General features: G+C 37.2%; 1 protein-coding gene across 1 annotated transcript; it reads left to right on the top strand.

Moving 5' to 3' along the window:
• Nucleotides 1-2,235: 2,235 nt before the first annotated feature.
• On the top strand, nt 2,236-4,200 carry LOC141429115 (dopaminechrome tautomerase-like). Its single transcript, XM_074089317.1, has one exon. It carries the CDS (start codon nt 2,300-2,302, stop codon nt 3,629-3,631), a length of 1,332 nt encoding a protein of 443 aa, XP_073945418.1. The 5' UTR covers nt 2,236-2,299; the 3' UTR covers nt 3,632-4,200.
• The last annotated feature ends 14,840 nt before the right edge of the window (nt 4,201-19,040 follow it).

Consider the following 19,040-nt stretch of genomic DNA (forward strand, 5'->3'; position numbering starts at 1 on the left):
TACAAAATTTTATGAGGTAGTTTTGTCACGCTCATACTGAGTATATGAGGGATATTTTTTTAAACTGTCGCAATCGATTGTGCTCTTGATTCTGAGTAGGAAAAAGCCTATTTTTCCCAAAATTTTAAAAAAAAGAAGGGGTATACTTTTTTTGAAAACGCACGCTTAATGGAATCGTTGTGAGACAAACTTTGGCGCATGATACATTCACCGTGCATAACCTCCCCCTCTCCCCGCGTTAAAAATTTACTTCATTCCTCGCTTATGTTGGTTTTAGAGATATGTATAAAACGAATAATACCAAAAATGCATTTGAGTATGGTATGATACGGTATTTTTCGTACATTACCTTTTTCGCCTTACATCCCTAGGCACACTCAAAAGCTCTATTGTTTGCTTCACTGCGGAACTACTTAAGTATTAATTCTAGTAAGTAGTTTGCAACAACATTGTATTATAACAATGATATTTCATAGCTCTCCCCCTCCCATGGTACATAATAGTATTCCCTGTTTAAATGTAATATCATTGTATTATAAAAATGCAATGTAAACAAAAAGATTAAAACAATCATTTTTATTATTTGCAAGGTTTGTGTTCATTGATATGGACCTCCGCAAAACAACGCTTGAATCAACGGGATTTAGACCCTCCCTATATCCTCCCTGTAGTCTTTGTTTAGACCCTATGCCAAGCAGTAGAATCATCGCTTTGTCACCATAATAACATAATGAATTTATTCATGAATTGCTCCTAGATTTCCTGTACTGTGGAGGTGAGAAGAATAGCATATTTTATCTATTAGTAAGAAAACGAAGCGTTTAATAGATAAGTTCCATATATAATAGGTACCTACGGTTAAATGTCTTTGTTGTCGTTTGAATTAATAATAACAATTGCAGGCGACAGATTTTATGCTCCTTTGTTGAAAACTGCGAAACATCGAGACTTTGAAATATTTCATCACTTAAGTGTAGGCAATTCTTTTGAGCGACAACGAGGAAACAGTGGCCCGGTGGGCGGAAAATTGTTTTTTTTTTAATATAATGCAACTTCTCCAAAAATAGGCACTAATAACTCTTAGAAAAATACATAGTTTACTCGATAAATAGTACATCTCTAAAACTATCAAACTCGAAACGTCACAGAACTCATCATTGGCGAAAAATATTATAGAGACTGATATAAATATGGATATACTTTCAAAATGAAAAATATATAGGTACCATTTTAAAGGCTTGAGTGATTCTGAGTAGGAAAAACCATATTTTTTCCAAAATTGAAAAAAAAAGAATAGGTTTTTTTTTTTGAAAACGCCCTGATATCATTGCATGGAATCAGAAAAAAATACTGTAGCAGAAATAAAACTTTATGAAAAATTATGACGAAAGTAGTATGTGGACCTGCTACGCTACTAGACCTTACAAAATAAAATGTAAACGTAAAGTTACCGGCCAAAATCACACTCGAATTTCGTTTGGAAAAATCTTAATATTAAATCGCAATTTTTACTCTACTTCGAATTAATTCATATATAATCTAACCATATTACCAGTGCTGCAGTGCTCCTACAGAGCTAAAGTCAAAACTTACTGCAACATTAATGTCTCGTTTCATCCCCTAAGGAACGAAGTCAATTTTAAAGTACCCTACGTGGCTAAATCCAATTGAATCGATTGTCGGAACCCTTTACGCGAATGCGGCCAGACAGCCGTCCCTTCGTCTGGCTGGGGTGAGATTCGTGACCTTGCTGAACCCTAGCCGGAAACATATTAATATACTCACTTACATCTGTTTTTAAAATGACTGGATTTTTTTAAACAATGATGTGTGATACTACAACGATCACACACAATGCTTGGGCTGGGAATCGAAGCCAGGTTACAATGTCAGCTTAATGAACGATGTTTTTCTTTGTGTGCAGCCGTTGTTGCTAATATTGACACTGAAAATGCAAATGGTACTTAAATACTAAAAAAATATGAATCAAATCAATTTTGGAAAATATTTCACGATACATTTTGTTTTGCTACAGTTTTCTAACTCAATTACGTGGTGTGAGACTGAATAAATTGGCGCGAGCAGACGCTGAGCATGTATATTTATTAGTGCAAAACAAAAGCATCTCATCATAAAAATGAAGTGAGACTGTTGCTTGGGGTCCGATTGTTTTGTTTGCATGTCGGCAGCAATGACGTAGCGATGTTGTCACGCGCGGCGCAGAGCTGGGGCAGGTGGTGTGGCGGCCGGCGCCAGTCGCATTGCCCGCGCCGTCCGCGCCGCTCGTGCTACCTCTACCATGCTGCTCGCCACGCTCCTGCTCGCCGCCCTCGCCGCCTCGGCCGCCCAGAACGAGACGCGACCACCGGCACCCCGACGCGAACAGTTCCGCGTCATCTACGAATGGAGCGCCATAGATTTCGACTGGGCCTCCCCGGCCGATCGGGAAATTTACCTCAATACAAGCAAATATGTTCCCCAGAACGTCCTAATATCTGGAATAAGCTTCTACGGCGGAAACCTATACGTGACGGTGCCGAGGATGATGGCGGGAGTCCCCGCGACCCTCGGCACCATCCCGGTGAACCAGAGCGACACGGCGCCCAAGCTGCGCCCGTTCCCTAGCTGGAGCGCTAATGCCATCGGAGACTGCAATGCGCTTCAGTTTGTGCAGAACATTCAGATAGACCGTAACGGCATAATGTGGATCCTGGACAACGGCCGCGTCGGCACTCTCACGGAAAAACCCGACGCCAAGTGCCCTCCGTCCATCGTGCTCATCGACCTCAAGACTGGCAAAAATGAAATGCAACGCATTCAGTTAACCGGATCTATAGTGGAGTCAACATATTTGAACGATCTTGTTGTCGATAACAGACGAGATGGAGACTTCGCTTATATCACAGATAACAGCGCTACTGATCCTGGCCTTATTATTTTCCGTCGCAGTGATAATAAATCGTGGAAAGTTCGTGATACCAAATCCATGATGGCCGTCCCAGAAGCGTCCATTTTCCGCATCAACGGCACTACCGTGGAACTCCCTGTAAACATAGACAGCATAGCTCTTGGACCACAATTCCTGTCTGGAGACATTGTTGACAGAACCATTTATTATTGCCCATTATCTAGTTACCACATGTATGCGATAAACGCTTCTGTTCTACGCAACGAAACTGTGGAGCAAAAAGAGGGTGGCATTCGCCCTTATGTGGTAGATCTAGGAATGAAAGCTTCGCAGACCGATGGCATGAAGATGGACGCAAACGGCGTGCTTTATTTCGGATTGGTAGGCAACTCCACCATCGCAGAGTGGAACACGAGTCTACCGTTCCAGTTCGGTCAGAGGACGATCGCGCGTGATAATAATTACATTCAGTGGGTGGACCGATTCGCTTTCGACGACAACGGTAACGTGTACGTTGTGGTTAACAGGTTGTTTAACTTTATGAAGAATGAGGTGTCTACAAGTGAGGTGAACTACAGGATTCTGAAGTCGCACACGGGGTCAAAGAGCTACGTGTTCGGGGAGGAGGTGATGCCGCCGGGTGGTCTGCCGGGCGCCGCGCCCGCGCTGCGCACCGCGGCCGCGTCACTGCTGCTGGTGGCGTTCGCGCACCTCTTGGCCTAGTGCGCAGGCTTTGCGGTCATCCAAACACGGCCCTGACCCTGAAAATACTTAGTGCGGCGCTCAGACTAATGCGTATCATTACCAAATATTAAAAGTTACCTTGACCCCGCGGTCGAACCAGTGATAATATGAGTGAAGAGCTGTGCATATCTTTGACGAATTAATTAATTATTCTAGATATAAGTGTACAATCGCGACCTCTGTACGGTTTCGTGACGAAGAGGCTCCGCGGCGCATCCAAAGGTCGCGGACGCGTTGCCAAAGCTGCGGCGAACAATTAACATTCCAGCTCTTTGTATTAAACTTAGGTGCTTCATCGCATAAGTAATATTTATTCATTAACACGAACATAATAAAACATAATAGATTGTCAACATAAATGATGTATAGCTCAATTCAAAGTTCTCGGAGTGTATAATTATGTATGGTATAATAATACCCGATTGTATAAGTAACAATGGATACATATTCGTAGTTTTAATATTGTAACTAAAATTGTACGAATGGTTCGCGTGAACGTGACTGTATGTTTAATTTTAAAATAATAAACGTGTTTATCATATTACAATGTTTGCTGTTTTTATTGCTAGACCGCTAACTGTAAGCTCGTGCTGATAGTGCTAAGATGCTAACTAGACTAGCCATCACGACTATCTTTCAGCTGTCAGTATTGTAAGAAGGGCATTCTGATAATGCTGCCTGCCTTGGCATATTGCAACAAGTGTTTTAGGATGCACGGCCATAATGCAACCACGCACCTCTATCTAAGTGGCAATTAAGTAGTCGTGGTTTATTTTAATTCGTTTGTACGTGAATATTTTCATGGACGACAGTTGCCCTAAAAGAAGTAAAATTCTAATTTCACTTCTCATGCTCGTTAAGTTGGTATTTATGCTGGATCTAGGCGACATAAAATGACTTTTTATGCTCTAGTGCATAAAGTAAAATCTTCGCCTAAGACCAAGGTAATCAGGTGTCAACAGCCACAAACAAAAAAAAATCTATATATTTTCTTAATAATTTTTATTTTATGTAAAACTAAAAATCAATCAATAAAATTAAAAATGTATAATTATATAGCAATGTAAGAAAAATAAAAGGTACCTACTAAGTGAACAATTGTTTCCACTGTTGCTATTTCATTTCCTCGCAATCGAAGTGAAAAGCAGATTGTAAAACTCGACAATTAAACCCATTTTCCCCTCGACGTGTCTATCCACCCTCGGCTACATGAACGCCTCGGGTAACATGGCTCGTTTTATGCTCTTGTTGCACAATCTACTATTTGTTATGCAAAACTAGCAAACCCTAGCTGTAAACCCTCCGGTCATGGTTTCACAGTTACAAATAAAATGAAAGAACGGCTGCAATCGAAATACTGTCGATCTAAGGCGAATTTTACTTTTTCTTTGTTTCTTGTCAGTATTTTCTAGTCAGTAGTACTTATTAAATAGGTGCGATACAAAATTGTTGATATTTAAATTCCGACATAAAATTAAACAAAATTTTTATAAGCGCCACCAAAAACCTGTAGTAATCACTCATTCATTTTAATTTCTCCGCTCTAATTTCGGTGAGTGATAATTAGCCTCAAGAGTTAATGTGATAAGTAACGGCCAAACTAGTTTGACAGTATAGGAATGAAAGCTTTGATGGACCGGCTGTCAAATCCGGATTTAAAACAAACATTTTTTATACTCTGATTAGAGAGGATAACATAGAAAGTAAAAGCGTATGAAAGTGAGTGTTTCTTGCATTTTAAATAGACTGGTGGTTAAATCAAAATCAGTAGGTACTTTAGCTTCTTATTTTAACATAGTTTGAGCGTGTGATCGTGTGATCAACAAAATTGTCTAACAATAGAACAATAGTTGGTAAACATGGGTGTACGGAAAATATCCGGGTTATTCAAAGGGCTTTACAATAATCAGCCTAGAGTTTGTCATCGAAAACTTATAAATATTGGCTCCGGTACTACTAAGTCATTTAATTTTGGCAAACATATAAAGTAAGATGTCATAGTAAATTTTAGTGATCAAAACACCACTATCAATCAGCTCAAAGTATTTAAATGCAAATAAACCTATTTTCACCTCAGCACCTCAAACAGGCAGCTATGAGAAGTCAGTGAGCAAAATCGCATTTTGCTCACTCCGTGAGCCAAAGTAACTTTTTAATTATTATTTTTTTAAATGCTGAGTACAGTGTTGGGCCTACTCACGGATTTACAAATATTTGAACTTTACTTTAATCTGTCATTTCACTTCAACACGAAAAAAGCGAGAGATAGGATCAAATGTGTTGATTACAATCTTAAATTAAATTTATGGTATTTAAAATATATCGCTCTCTAATAAATTACATGACAACAAAATATTTCCAAAATTTAAATTTTCCCGATCTTTTAATAAAGTATGCAACCTCGTTGCACGAAAGCCGCTTCTCTTGTTTTTTTTTTATAAAAGAATTCCGTATACTGCCTCTACAGTTGGAATAAATATTTGAAATTGAATGAATTTGTAATATTTAATTTAAATCATATTTAAAGGTTTAATAACATTTATAATAAATTATACGTTTATTGTTCAACCTTTTTAATAACCCAAAGATGAGGCTTTTTGTAGTATTAAAAAATAAGTATGACATATTTTACAAGAAGTTCTAAGTTAAAATTACAATGGATGTTATTGTTCAACCTTTTTTATGGTTTTAAATGTTATTATTATATCAAAATTTGTTTTTTTATAATCGGATTATATTTAAAAATTGTGTTTGTTTTGTAAACAGGTAGGTATATATGTGTTTTTATTCATATGTTACATTTAAATTATGTTCTCGCTGCCGAGGTGAAAAATTGTATGTGTCACACGAGACCAAAGTTTTTTTGCATCTCGTGTGTTTGAATCCCTTGTTGCTCTCAGGACTCTAACCGAGAATCACTAGCTCACGCTCGTGACTCAATTATAGAATCCTTCGCTTACTCGGGATTCGAAATCAACACTCGCAATAAAAAACAACTTTGCTCTCTTGTTGCACAAATAACTATTGTCGTTTCGTAGCCCATAGATACAATAGTAACTATCTGTTTCTGTTATTGCTTATTTCTCTCTGTGTACCTATTTTCTGTATCGCTTACGGTACTATTTCTGGTGTACAATAAAGAGTCATTGTATTTTATTGTATTGTATTGTATTGTATTGTAACTTCTAGTCTGTTCACAATTCATAAACGTAATTGTACCTAGTAAATAGATATTTCCTTATATTTTAATCTTGATGCCAGTATTTCTATTGCTCCATTGTTTACCGCTTTGTAGATTTCTTGTTCACGGATAGACCGAGATAGAGCAGTGTCCTTAGTGTAAGTTTTCGGTACAAAATACGTCTCGATCGCGTTCGCGTTAAAATCTCAATTTGTGTGGAAACACGAACATCGCAAACGTTCCGCGAGAGGCGCTGTTCGTGTTTGCATACAAATTGAGATTTTAACGCGAACGCGATTGAGACGTATTCTGTAACCGAAAACTTACACTAAGGGTACAGAATTAGATTAGTCTGTAGAAAACTACAGACTACCAGTAAATAACGTACAAATCTAGGTCGTTTTTTTTTTTCAAGTGTTGATTAGGTACCCTTTTAGGTAGGTAAGTAGTTAATTGTTCGGCATTGTGGTTACTGGCCGTTGATTTCGATACGGTCATCGGACCAAAGTCCCATCAACCGTGAAGGTCGGCTCTTGATCAGCATTTGTTTTTGTCGTCTCAATGTCTTCGATCAGACGTTGTTAACTAACATATGCCCTCGGTTTCGTCCCTGCTGCAGATATTCATCCTTATTCCGCTCTACGCCATGAAAAAACCTCTAGGTACTTATGCAGAACTTCAACTTTCTCTGTACCTAAGGACTTTTTCATTCAAAGATTTCACTTGAGAAGTTTATCGGTATACTTGATACTGCTAGCAATATTCAGTGTTCGTAGTTTTGTTGTTCTTATGCAGTGGACTACACAAGTTCTAATTGTAATGGGTCAACAGGTCTATGTATACCTACCTGCGTAATAAGTCTGTGAACTTCTTATTAATTTGCTTTACTTTAGGACTATGATGAACATTAAAGTCGTATTAGAGCAATAATTAGATGCCGATATATGCATGCCGAGCCACTATTCTCTGGCACGGAATAACCAAGTATTGTCGAGAGATGTATCCGTGATCGTTGAGCCACTATATAGCTACTATTAATAATTAAGATGGATTGTACATAGTTGTAGTAAATCTTGTTATTAACAAACCAGATTCCAAGCCAACCATAAACCAGAACCAAAACCAGGCAAGTGGCTCAACAATCCCGGTTCGAGACTGTACATGCGGTATATTTCGACTACACAGTGCTTTCATTCTAGCATGGTGCTGGTGTCACTTGATGCACGATTCGTTTTACTCAAAAAAAGTTGCTAGGTCTAAATATATGGAAGTATATTTCAGTTGTAGTCTGAATATGAGTGGCGTAAAATACTTGAACATAGAAAACTATGTTATACGAAATTAATTTAAGCTATCAGATTTTTATAACCAATTCATTAAATTCAAAGCACAATAAACTGAAGAAAAGTAATAAAATATGCATGTAACGTAACACCAGAAACTCGTTAAGTGATGGGACCTAATGGATCTTGAGTTATATCGGTAGGTACTTATTAATTGGTAAGTAACGAACATTCTTGTAAACTCCGTTTAGCCTTACTTAAGTGGCAAATAATATTCCAACCTAGAATTTCACTAACATTCTCTAGTATACTCCTTGCTTGTTTATATTTATTAATCGCAATTAGCGTAATAATCGGATTAATGGTGACATTAGTTATAATTAAGATTTTAAATTATTAGTTTTATCGACTCAAGTTTCGACACTTTAACTCTTGTCTTGTGATATTGACAGCTGTCACCCGCACCATGCTACAATGAAAGTACTGTAGGGTTGCAATGTTGCTTAGTGTTGCCATAATGCCACGAGCTACTTCTGTTACAGTTTTTACCTGCTATCTGGGAAATTCCAACCTAATAATACACATAAAACATCAATAATATTGATTGTTTTCGACTGCATGCTAACGCTTATATTAATATCTACGTGTGATATTATCATAGCGACCGTAAACTTGTTTAGTAGCAACCTCTAAAATATCAGTTGGTCGAAAATACACGCTAAAAATAGTATTGTTTGAATTAATACTGCGAAATACGAACAAATATACAAGAGGCTGATAAACTTATTTAATACAATAAAGATTGTACTTTTAACTCTATAATATTATTTTACATTAAGTAGTTAGCAAAGTTATTAACAAGTCGGATGGCATATTGTCATGAAATCATTGTTTATTTTCCCTGGGAACGACTTAGTCATTACACAAATTAGATTAAGTCAAGACAAGAACAAATATGAAATTTCTCAGTCGCATATCCATGTTCTGTCTCCAGGGCTTCAAATGTATTTTGTTTGTTTAAGGTTTTTATTGAACAATAAAGATGATTATTATTATTATTATTATATTATATATACCGTGTTGCTTTCCTGGACTTACAGGGGCGAAATCGAATTGATAACCTCCTTTTTTGAAGTCGGTTAAAAATCACAAATGATAGGTAAATCTACATACAGGAACATTTTTTGCAATTTCCTACCCTCGTCCACATCCAATTCGTCCTGCCATCTCCTTATTAGTCTGCCTTCGCCGCTGGCCGCTCTCTGGCATTTACCAAGAGCCGAGAATACCTACCTTCGTGGGTGCATGCAACCGACATGTTCAACAATGTCCTATTTTTGCTTAGCAGTCTTTTTTAAATGAAACTACCGTGAGACTTGCACATATTTAATGAAATAAACCCAGATAACTCACGTCTTAACGAATAACACGCGTACTGTGATGCAGCAGCAGCCAGCAGCAACAGCAGCCGCCGAGTCGCGTTGCTCCTAGACTAGAGGAAGGACTCCTTTTATCTTTCCATTGTAGTGCCTACTCTTGTTTCTGTTGTCCTTTCAATCGTTCAATGGTTAACTGGAAGAGATCCCTTTAAGGGATAAGTTCGCCTTTGTACATCTCTTTCTCTAGTTAATTGTAATTTTATTGTTAATTTTAGCGATCACAGTGGAAGACCAGGGCTGGCCTCTACGGCCAGCACTATGCTGAGCTGAGACCGTTTCGCGATTTCGCAAATACTTTCATTAATATTTATTTACTTTACACTTATTTATTTTGTGTAAGTACTTATGTAATTTGCGAAATGCGAATAAACGTTTCTATTCTATTATTCTATTCTTATTCTAATTTTCATATGTTTTATGTACAATAAAGAGTTACAACAACAACAACAACAACAACTACGAATTAGCCCAAAACATTTCCAGCTAAACTCGACTTACGCGAAACTTATGCTTAAGACGTGAGTATTTCATTAAATATAGCGGTCTTTTGTCCAACGTTTTATCCATATCAACTGAGATCTAAATGGTTGCAACGGAAGACCATCGTCGGCCGCAAGGTTGAGACCATGCTGAGTTGGGACCATTTCGTGACAATATTTGTCTCGATTTCCGTTTTTCCTTTTCTTTGTTTTGTAAAATGTCACGAAGAAATGTTTATCCTTCTTTCTTTCATATTTTGAGCGCAGCGTAGGTACCTACTGTTTCGGATTCTGCCTATCCGTTTCACACCTAATATGCTGCGATAGGCTGCGATCTTTAAATAAGTCACATTACTAGACATCCCATGTAAACATTAAGGTGCCGTTAGTTTATAATAAGGTGTAACCTTGCTCATTTACTTTTGGGCTCACAAGCATGGCACCCACGTGTTAGGTAATCCGCGTATTACATGAATACTAATTAGTTATTTGCATCCACGACGTAGAGCAATAAAAGTTTTGATGGTATCACACCATGACGTAAACAAGAAGCTTGTCTAAGACGAACGTTTATGAAGTTAAGAAACACATCGATTTAGTGACCAATAATTTTACTTAATAGTTAATAGGTACACGAATTTTTCTCAATGTCTGTCAATAATTTGTTACTTATTTTGTACAATAAAGAGTTTACATACATACATACTTTTCCTTTTTTTAGGGTTTTGTGTGTCTACAACCCTTACAGTTTCGTAGCTGTAATTTTGCAAAATAAAATAAAATAAAAGATTACGACGAATTGAGAACATCATCCTTTTTTGAAATCGGTTTTGAAGCTTGGATTACGGTTCGGTCACGACTACAAACGACTAGCGGCAAAGCGAGCATCTTCTCGTTTGTCGTTTGTTGTCACAGACTCACAGTGGTTGGTTACTTGATAACGCACGCAATGAACAGAGAAAACGCTCGCCGAGTGGTAGCACGTAGTCAGGCCGGGCTCTTAGAGAAAACGCGTGCATAGGTATATTTTCCCGCTTCTGGTGTCTGCGCCTGCATAGACTCTTAGGTTAAATTCATACCATCATCGTCATCATCTCACAAGAGAGGCCTTAGGCGGTCCGCGGTATAGTGCCCAAACGGGCCCATTACGAATTGGGAACTTCACACAAACTATTGAATTTTTTCTTAGATATGTGCAAGTGTCCCCACGAAGTTTTTTCTTCACCGTAAAGTTCATGGTAAATTTCGAATGTTATTTCGCACCTTCAGTCCGTAAAGCTCAGACGTGCGATCCTTTGCTCGAACCCACGACCCTCTGCTTGAGAGGCCATTGGTAAAACTACTAGGCTACCAAAACTTCCCAGATTGATGTATCGCCTAGCCGAAGTTACTTTGCAGAGGTCCATATAAATGCACTGACGCGGAATAAGCAAGCATGATGGCGGAGCAGCAAAGTTAAATGTGTGTAAATTCTAAAATTGGTCCCTTTAGACGTTAAAATGTGCTTCGTTTAACCTTACCTAACACACGCTTATGTGAGAAACCTAAAAATTCGCAAACACATAGAGCCACCTTTAGAACCTTATTTAATTGAATTCAGTCCGAACATAAATTCAATTTGACTTAAACGTCACGGTGCACGAGAGATCCATATAAAAACCTTAGGATCCAAGCCAATAATACCATTGTCTCGGTTCGATGAGAAGTTATTATGAGAACTATTGTTGTTTTTGTCACGGCTACAAGTAATTACCGATGTGACCATAGCCTTGATATTGTAAGGACAGTGATAATGACCATCGTTTTACGATTTTCTCATTAGCCATCTTTCTTGGTAGATCATTATGTGGCTATTATCTAGAGAGATTCGAAGTACCGGTTTTATCAATATGAACTACGAATAACCGTACAAAGTAATTCAAAATAGATCCGGATATTTTATTAGGATTCAAAATGTAGTAGTAAATGTTTAATACGGTACCTATGCCTAGAATATCGAACACCCTAGAGGCTAGAACAAGCATGGAGTCATTTTTCAACCACTACATTCAGAAGAAGAAAGATTCACTTGGGTAAGAAATATAGGGGTGTTCAGTCGCACTAACCCGAGCATCGGCTGCAATATTTCGAATGAATTTAAAACACCTTTCAAGTAAATATATATTACCTAACCATAAACAAATAAAATTCTTGTATTGTACTGACAAATGACAAAATTTAATAGTAAAACTCAAAAATCATTTTACTTGTACATAATCTAGCTCATTTAGTCCATAAATATTAAACGGATTGCAGTGCAAGATTTAAATAATTATTTATCTTATAAATGTTCACCGGAAGCTTATATCATCGCAGAATCGTGCCAACTAAGCAATATGACTCACAAATCATAGAGATGGCTTCTCGAAGGTCACAACACAACCTTATAGAAATGCCAATGCGCAGGTCGACTGCATTCCAGCCGAATCATCGTCGCATCATCTTGGATTCCATGGCATAGAATGGCTACATGGCCAAACAAGCCTGAGCATCGCATCTTACTTATGTCTATCTAAGTAGTAGTAGTAGTAGCTAGCACAAATACAAGAACGGTCGAATCATTGGAATCCTGACCCACCATAGAACGTTTTCACAGTAAGTGTTCTAATGATTTCCCTCCTCAGCAAAACGATGGCACTATTTCATATTCTGTAAAAAGGTCCCACAGGAGATCACTAGTTGATTGATATCTGCAAGTGCAAGTCACAGTGATATGACTTCAAAAATCAATCCCATAACATTCTACTTTAGGGTAATGCTGCAAGATAAAACTTGGTATGAAAGCTTCTGCAAGTATACAGGGCAGGGTGTCTATGATCACTATTAATTTCATTATTTCCATACATATTAAATGCTATTTTTAATCGACTTCAAAAAAAGAGGAGGTTCTATGTTCCAATGTTTGTATTTTCAATGTATGCAATACAATACTAAATTGACAGCACATTGATAAATGTTTATCTAAGAGATGTCAAATAAATGTCAAAAATTATTCAAAGGCCCCGTACCAAGAGACTGCGATAACTGCGCCATATCCAATACTTACCCTGATTTGACGATTAAACTTTGAGGATCAATAAATGATGTAAATTCAAGTTATTTGAAATAGTTACAAAACAAAAGTACCTTAGTTTTGTAAGTAGAATCGAACCTTGAATTAAAAGCCCCATGGTCAAAGGCTCACTGTATATTGCAGAAATTCCGGCAGAAAATTCCAAATTACAGTTTTTGGAACTACTTGATATTAATAAAAGTTAAACTACCTACTTTGTACTGTCTACGAACTTCGGTAGTAAATGGGGGGTCATCTCTAGAACTAAGTACATATAGTTTTTATTTTATAAAAGGGAAAAACAAAGCAGCAAAAAATCACCATTGTCTCTGGACGCACCATATCCGTTTCAGGAAATAACCTTAACCTTAAAATAACTATTCATAGTAAATCTTGTGACGTGACACCCACTCGAGCCTGGCAATTCCACCATCGCGTGACCATCAACTATACGGAATCTGAATTTACTACGTTACCACTTTTACTAGTTATTTTTAGAGCATGGCTATCCCTTTTCTTACGGTCTTTCTTATATAGGTACATAAAGTGTAAGTGGGTACGAGCATCAAAGAGGGTAGTGTGAAAAATATGGATTAAGACCATATTATGATATGAATCAAATAAAGATGTTTTATTTTCCAGAAATTAGTCATACTTACATTGTAAGTAAAGTGTAGTTAAATATCTGCATAGGACGTGGTAAACGGTTGTTAACCGACTTCAAAAAAAGGAGGTTATTAATTCGACACGGAATTACCTACATTATATGTAATATTGACAGAATTGCACAGATTTTGTATAGGTAAGTACGTTAGTCTATCCCAGCTTCTAAACATGTTTCATCACATTCTTGAAGTCAATTATTTTTAATTACTTAAATTTTTTCGTATGTTTCTTCTAAGATAATTAGAGTCAGAATTTCATTTAATTAACGATACTTAGCACTTGTTTTTTTTAAAAACCTTTATTTCAGGCCAGCTGGGATATACCTAATTAATTACACTTACCATACATTACATTACTACTTACTTGAATATGTTAGTAGTTTTGTCCAGTATGTTGGTATTACATTTTTGTAAACCTATAAAAAATTCCATAATACCTACCTAACAGTAAAAATGGAACGACAAGAAAAACATCATTTTAATGTTAATTTTCTTACAATGGTAGAATGCTGAAACATAGGTGCATTTTAACGTGTATTAAAACTATTAAAAACTCTTACAACAACGGCTTTGGCTACTTAATAAGTGGTTTTAGAACTTCTCGAAGCACGTGCAGGGACTGAAAATCATGCAATGTCGTTGTAGGAAAATCTATGACTACATTGCACACTAAATTCAGTTATGAAGAAACAAAGAATTGTCTGCCAAGACCAACTTGTCGGAATGATTGACACTTTCCTAATTGCCTAAGAATATCTGTCGCATAGGTATTATCTCGGCTCTGTCTAAAATTTTAAAAAAAAACTTGAGTGATGGGATGGCGTTATAAATGTTGTTTCCAGAACAAAAAATATTATAATGATTAAAACTCGTGATTTTCACTCATAAATAAAATACCACAAACGGGACGGGACTTATCACGCTAATCACACGAGTAATATTTACCTCGACGTTTTGACCACATTACAGTGGCAGTGGCGTGATAAGTCCCGTTTGTGGTATTTTAATTATTCAAAAAATATTACTTAGTTGCCAAAATGATGCCAATAATAAAAAAATGAAGTCTGTTGTTTTGAAACTTTCAGCCATCAAGCTGGCATTTATGCCTCAACAAACACCAAATATCAACCATTCAAATATTTAAGGTGAGCACCTGGTTACTAAGGCGTATCTAAGTTTTAGGACTAAATTCAATTCAATACCAAGTTGAATAGAAGCGTCCATCAGCTTAAAGACCTAGAACGAAACTGATCCGCCTGCCAACTGTCACATGTAGGTACGAAAACATAAAAGTATACGACATTCATTTGTTTTATTAGTCGCCACGGTGACTTTTATTCTGTAAAATTACATATCTACATAAATGTAATATTGAACGGCTGTCGGAGTTTGAACATTTCATGCTTCACGGTTGCCGATTTTTGCTAAGACTGCAATTGAGCGATCTGTCGTCACTGTTAAACCACGGCCCGACATTGTAATGAAATAGAAAAGAACGCCAAAAGAGTTCCGTATAGACTAGGAAATGATCGTGTGTTTTATTTAATGGTGTATTTTTAACTGAGGCATCGATGTCTATCAAGCACATACTCGTACATAACTGCTATTTACACAGTTGAAGTCATCTCAAACATAGGATCATTAATGTAACAATACCCCGATTCATGTTAACTTTGCGCAAATCGTTTCTAATGTTCTAAGCCCCGAGGGGTCGGTAAAACCAGTGGCGGCGCAGGACCTAAATTTGGCGTGGACAAGATACATTTTGCGAGGCCCTATGATGACCACCATACATTAGATGACGGATTTTTAAACATGCAAAAAAACAATAAACATGTGAGGTGCGAGGCCCCTTAGACCGCGAGGCCGTGGGCGGTGCCTCTGGGTAAAACGTAGATAATTTTCTAATTTTATTAAGGTTATAGATGAAAAACCTTAAGAAAAGCCTTTCTTGCATATTTAGGTGTAAGGAACCTATGAATCTCACTAAAGTTCCGTATAATTTCGTCATGTCTAACCATTTCATTTTTTAGTTACACACTGTGTTTTTATTGATTTCCTGCAGGTGGTAGGACCTTGTGCAAGGTCCGCCCGGATTGCTACCACCATCTTGCTCGCTAATCCTGCCGTAAAGCAACAGTGCCTGCACTGTTGTGTTTCGGCGTGGAGAGTAAGACAGCCAGTGAAATTACTGGCACGTGAGGTATCCCATCTTAGGCCTCTAGGCTGGCAACTCTTCAACCCCTGGTGTTGCAGATGTTTGGCGGTGGTATTCTCTTACCATCAGGAGACCCACTTCCTCGTTTGCCACCCAGTCGAATAATAAAAAATAAATTAAAAGAATCCATTAAGTTCGACAAAGGGCTCAGTTCATTAATAGATAAACTACCTGATAATTTACCTTATTTTTCCAAGTATTATAGCCTAGGCAGTAGTAGGCTTTACAAGTTAATGAGTAATTAAAGTTGATCAAAACTTCATATTGAACATTTGCCGTACTTATATTACTACGGACGGAACTCTACACTCTACACCGTGCGTGATCCGACATACAAGCCACATACATGTGGCCGGTTTTTTCTAATTTGAAACGTCAACTTGTCTACATTCCACTTCCCACTAATATTATAAATGCGAAAGTTTGTAAGACTGTTTGTTTGTTTGTTATTTCGTCACGTCTAAACCACAGAACCGATTTAGATGAAATTCGGTCTACAGATAGTTTAAGTTTCGGGGAATTAAATAGGATAGTTTTTATCCCGGAAAATTGCATAGTTCCCGCGGGATAGTGATAACCGAATTCCACGCGAACGGAGTCGCGGGTAACGGCTAGTGGACACATAAGATAAGCAAGGCTATGCCCTATTTTACGAAACTACAAGTTACAATTTACAAGCGGTAGTCTTCGTTTAACAGTATGCATTGAAAAGAGACTACCGCTTGTAAATTGTAACTTGTATAGCTTCGTAAAATGTTCCTCTGATCTTGTTTTTTACCCATACCACAGTCTACGCGCAACAGTGTAAAAACAATGTTTTGCATCCAGTTAAGATGTCACTGAACATACATTGCAAACAAATTGTGGTCAATGATGACATGGGGTCCGCAAGGTAAGCGAGTCCGAGAGGACAGCTGCCTTTGCCTTGTAGGATTCCACGAGATAAGTCAACAATAATAAACGTTTGCTTCTGCGTATATCATAAAGTCACAAGATTATTCATATTATGGTAATAAAAACTGCAACAAACGTAGATCATTATTAAAATACTAATGGGTGGAGAAAGTATGTTTGATGCAAAACTTGGAAGATGCATTTTAGAATCATTTTTGCAATTTATAAAATCAATAGTCTATTTTGCAAATAGGACTAAGTATATGCATAAGAAAGTATGCGCAGTCGCACAGGGCTCCTTCTTGAGTCTACCAGCGCTTTCGAAATGACAATCAATCATTGTTAAGAAAACCGGCCAAGAGCCCGTCGGACACGCCCGAAATGGGTTCCGTAGCCATTTCGAAAAAATTAAGTCATATTTTTCTAAGGATTTCGTATTTTGTACGGAATATTCCAAGTTTAGGTATATTTGATACCTTAGGCTGCTACTTACTCTTAAACTACTAATAATTCTCAAGAAAACTTAACCGTTATAGATTTCCTTGTATATTTGATATACTTACTACCATCCTGAATTTTGTAAATTTTTTCCACCCACCGGTTTAGATTTTTGCACTTTAAAGTTGAATATTTGTAAACACGTCACTGAATCGAAAAATCGTTTAGCAACCCCCTACTGGTTTTAAAAGACCTATCCAATGATACCCCACACTACAAGGTTGGATGAGAAGAAAAATCACCCCTACTTTATGTCTATACTAAAAAAGTTATTTTTTATTTTTTTATTATACCATTTTGTCGGCTAGTTTATATTTATATTCGTGCAAATTACAGCTTACTAGCATTGATAGTCCCTGAGTAAAGCCGCGGACGGACAGAGAGACAGACAGACAGACAGACATGGTGAAACTATAAGTGTTCCGTTTTTGCCATTTTGGCTACGGAACCCTAAAAATGCGCAATATCAACTTGGAAGCCCACGAATATTATAAATGCGAAAGTAGTAAGTCTGTTTGTTTGTTACCTCTTTACGTCTAAACCGCTGAACAGATTTAGATGAAATTCTGTATACAGATAGTTTTAGTCACGAGGAACGAAATAATATAGTTTTTATCCCGGAAAATTGCATAGTTCCCCGGAATAGCGATAAACGAATTCTACGCGGACGCAGTCGCAGGCGACCGCTAATACTTTCTAAAAACAAATTATATTAGTAAATAAAGTACCAGAGAAATTAACAAAAAATACCGATTACATCACAAATCAATTTACTGGAAGTTTCTCAACAATAAAGTATTACCAAATGTTATCGACATTGTGTAAGTACAATGAATACACTACAAGCACGAATAAAAGTGGTTTAGTGACCTTAATATCATATGACACATTTGTAAACTCTTAATATTCGTTACCCAAAACACGATGCTGTTTACAAAACGCTATCTAATATTATTGTTTTCTTCTGGTTCATTCACATCATTGTTATTTATCAATTGTCAGGACTATGCGGTGAAGTAACTGTCTGAATTTTGATAGCTGCGAGCCAGCAGGCGTGCATGGTTTGTATGGAGTTGTATTGTACTGTATTGTAAAACTCTTTATTGTACATTAAAACACATGAAAATATCAGTAAACAAGAGAAAGATGTACAAAGGCGAACTTATCCCTTGAAGGGAGCTTAAGGGAGCGAGTTATTGTAACACACCTCAGTTTTATAATCCGGAATAATGGTAGAATGGTCAAATACCCCCAAAAATTATAACGGTTTTACTATCCGTTGAATTAGGTTTTTCTATAGGTGTAGTCGGAGACAGTACTAGAACACAGGAATTTATGACTAACAATGTCTCTTATTTTTCTCTCTTCTCCTATTTAGGTTTTTACTGTGTTTTTGTTGTGATGTAGTGTGTTTTTCTTGTCAATAAATGTTGTAAGTTTGAGTTTGAGTTTAACTGCTGGTTTACCCGATGCAGTTAAAATCGTGCCAGTAGCAAAGCATTGCGGCGCTCGATCGATCACTTGTGACTTGTTAGCTCGGCGGGCCCGTACTTATAATACTGGCAAGATTTTACTTGCTTCGTGTAAATCAGCACTTACTGACTCATCAAAGTCTTGCCCAAACCCTAGTCGAATTTGGC

Source organism: Choristoneura fumiferana, chromosome 6 (genome assembly GCF_025370935.1).
Source record: "Choristoneura fumiferana chromosome 6, NRCan_CFum_1, whole genome shotgun sequence".
In the NCBI taxonomy this organism is placed as follows: Eukaryota; Metazoa; Arthropoda; class Insecta; order Lepidoptera; family Tortricidae; genus Choristoneura; species Choristoneura fumiferana.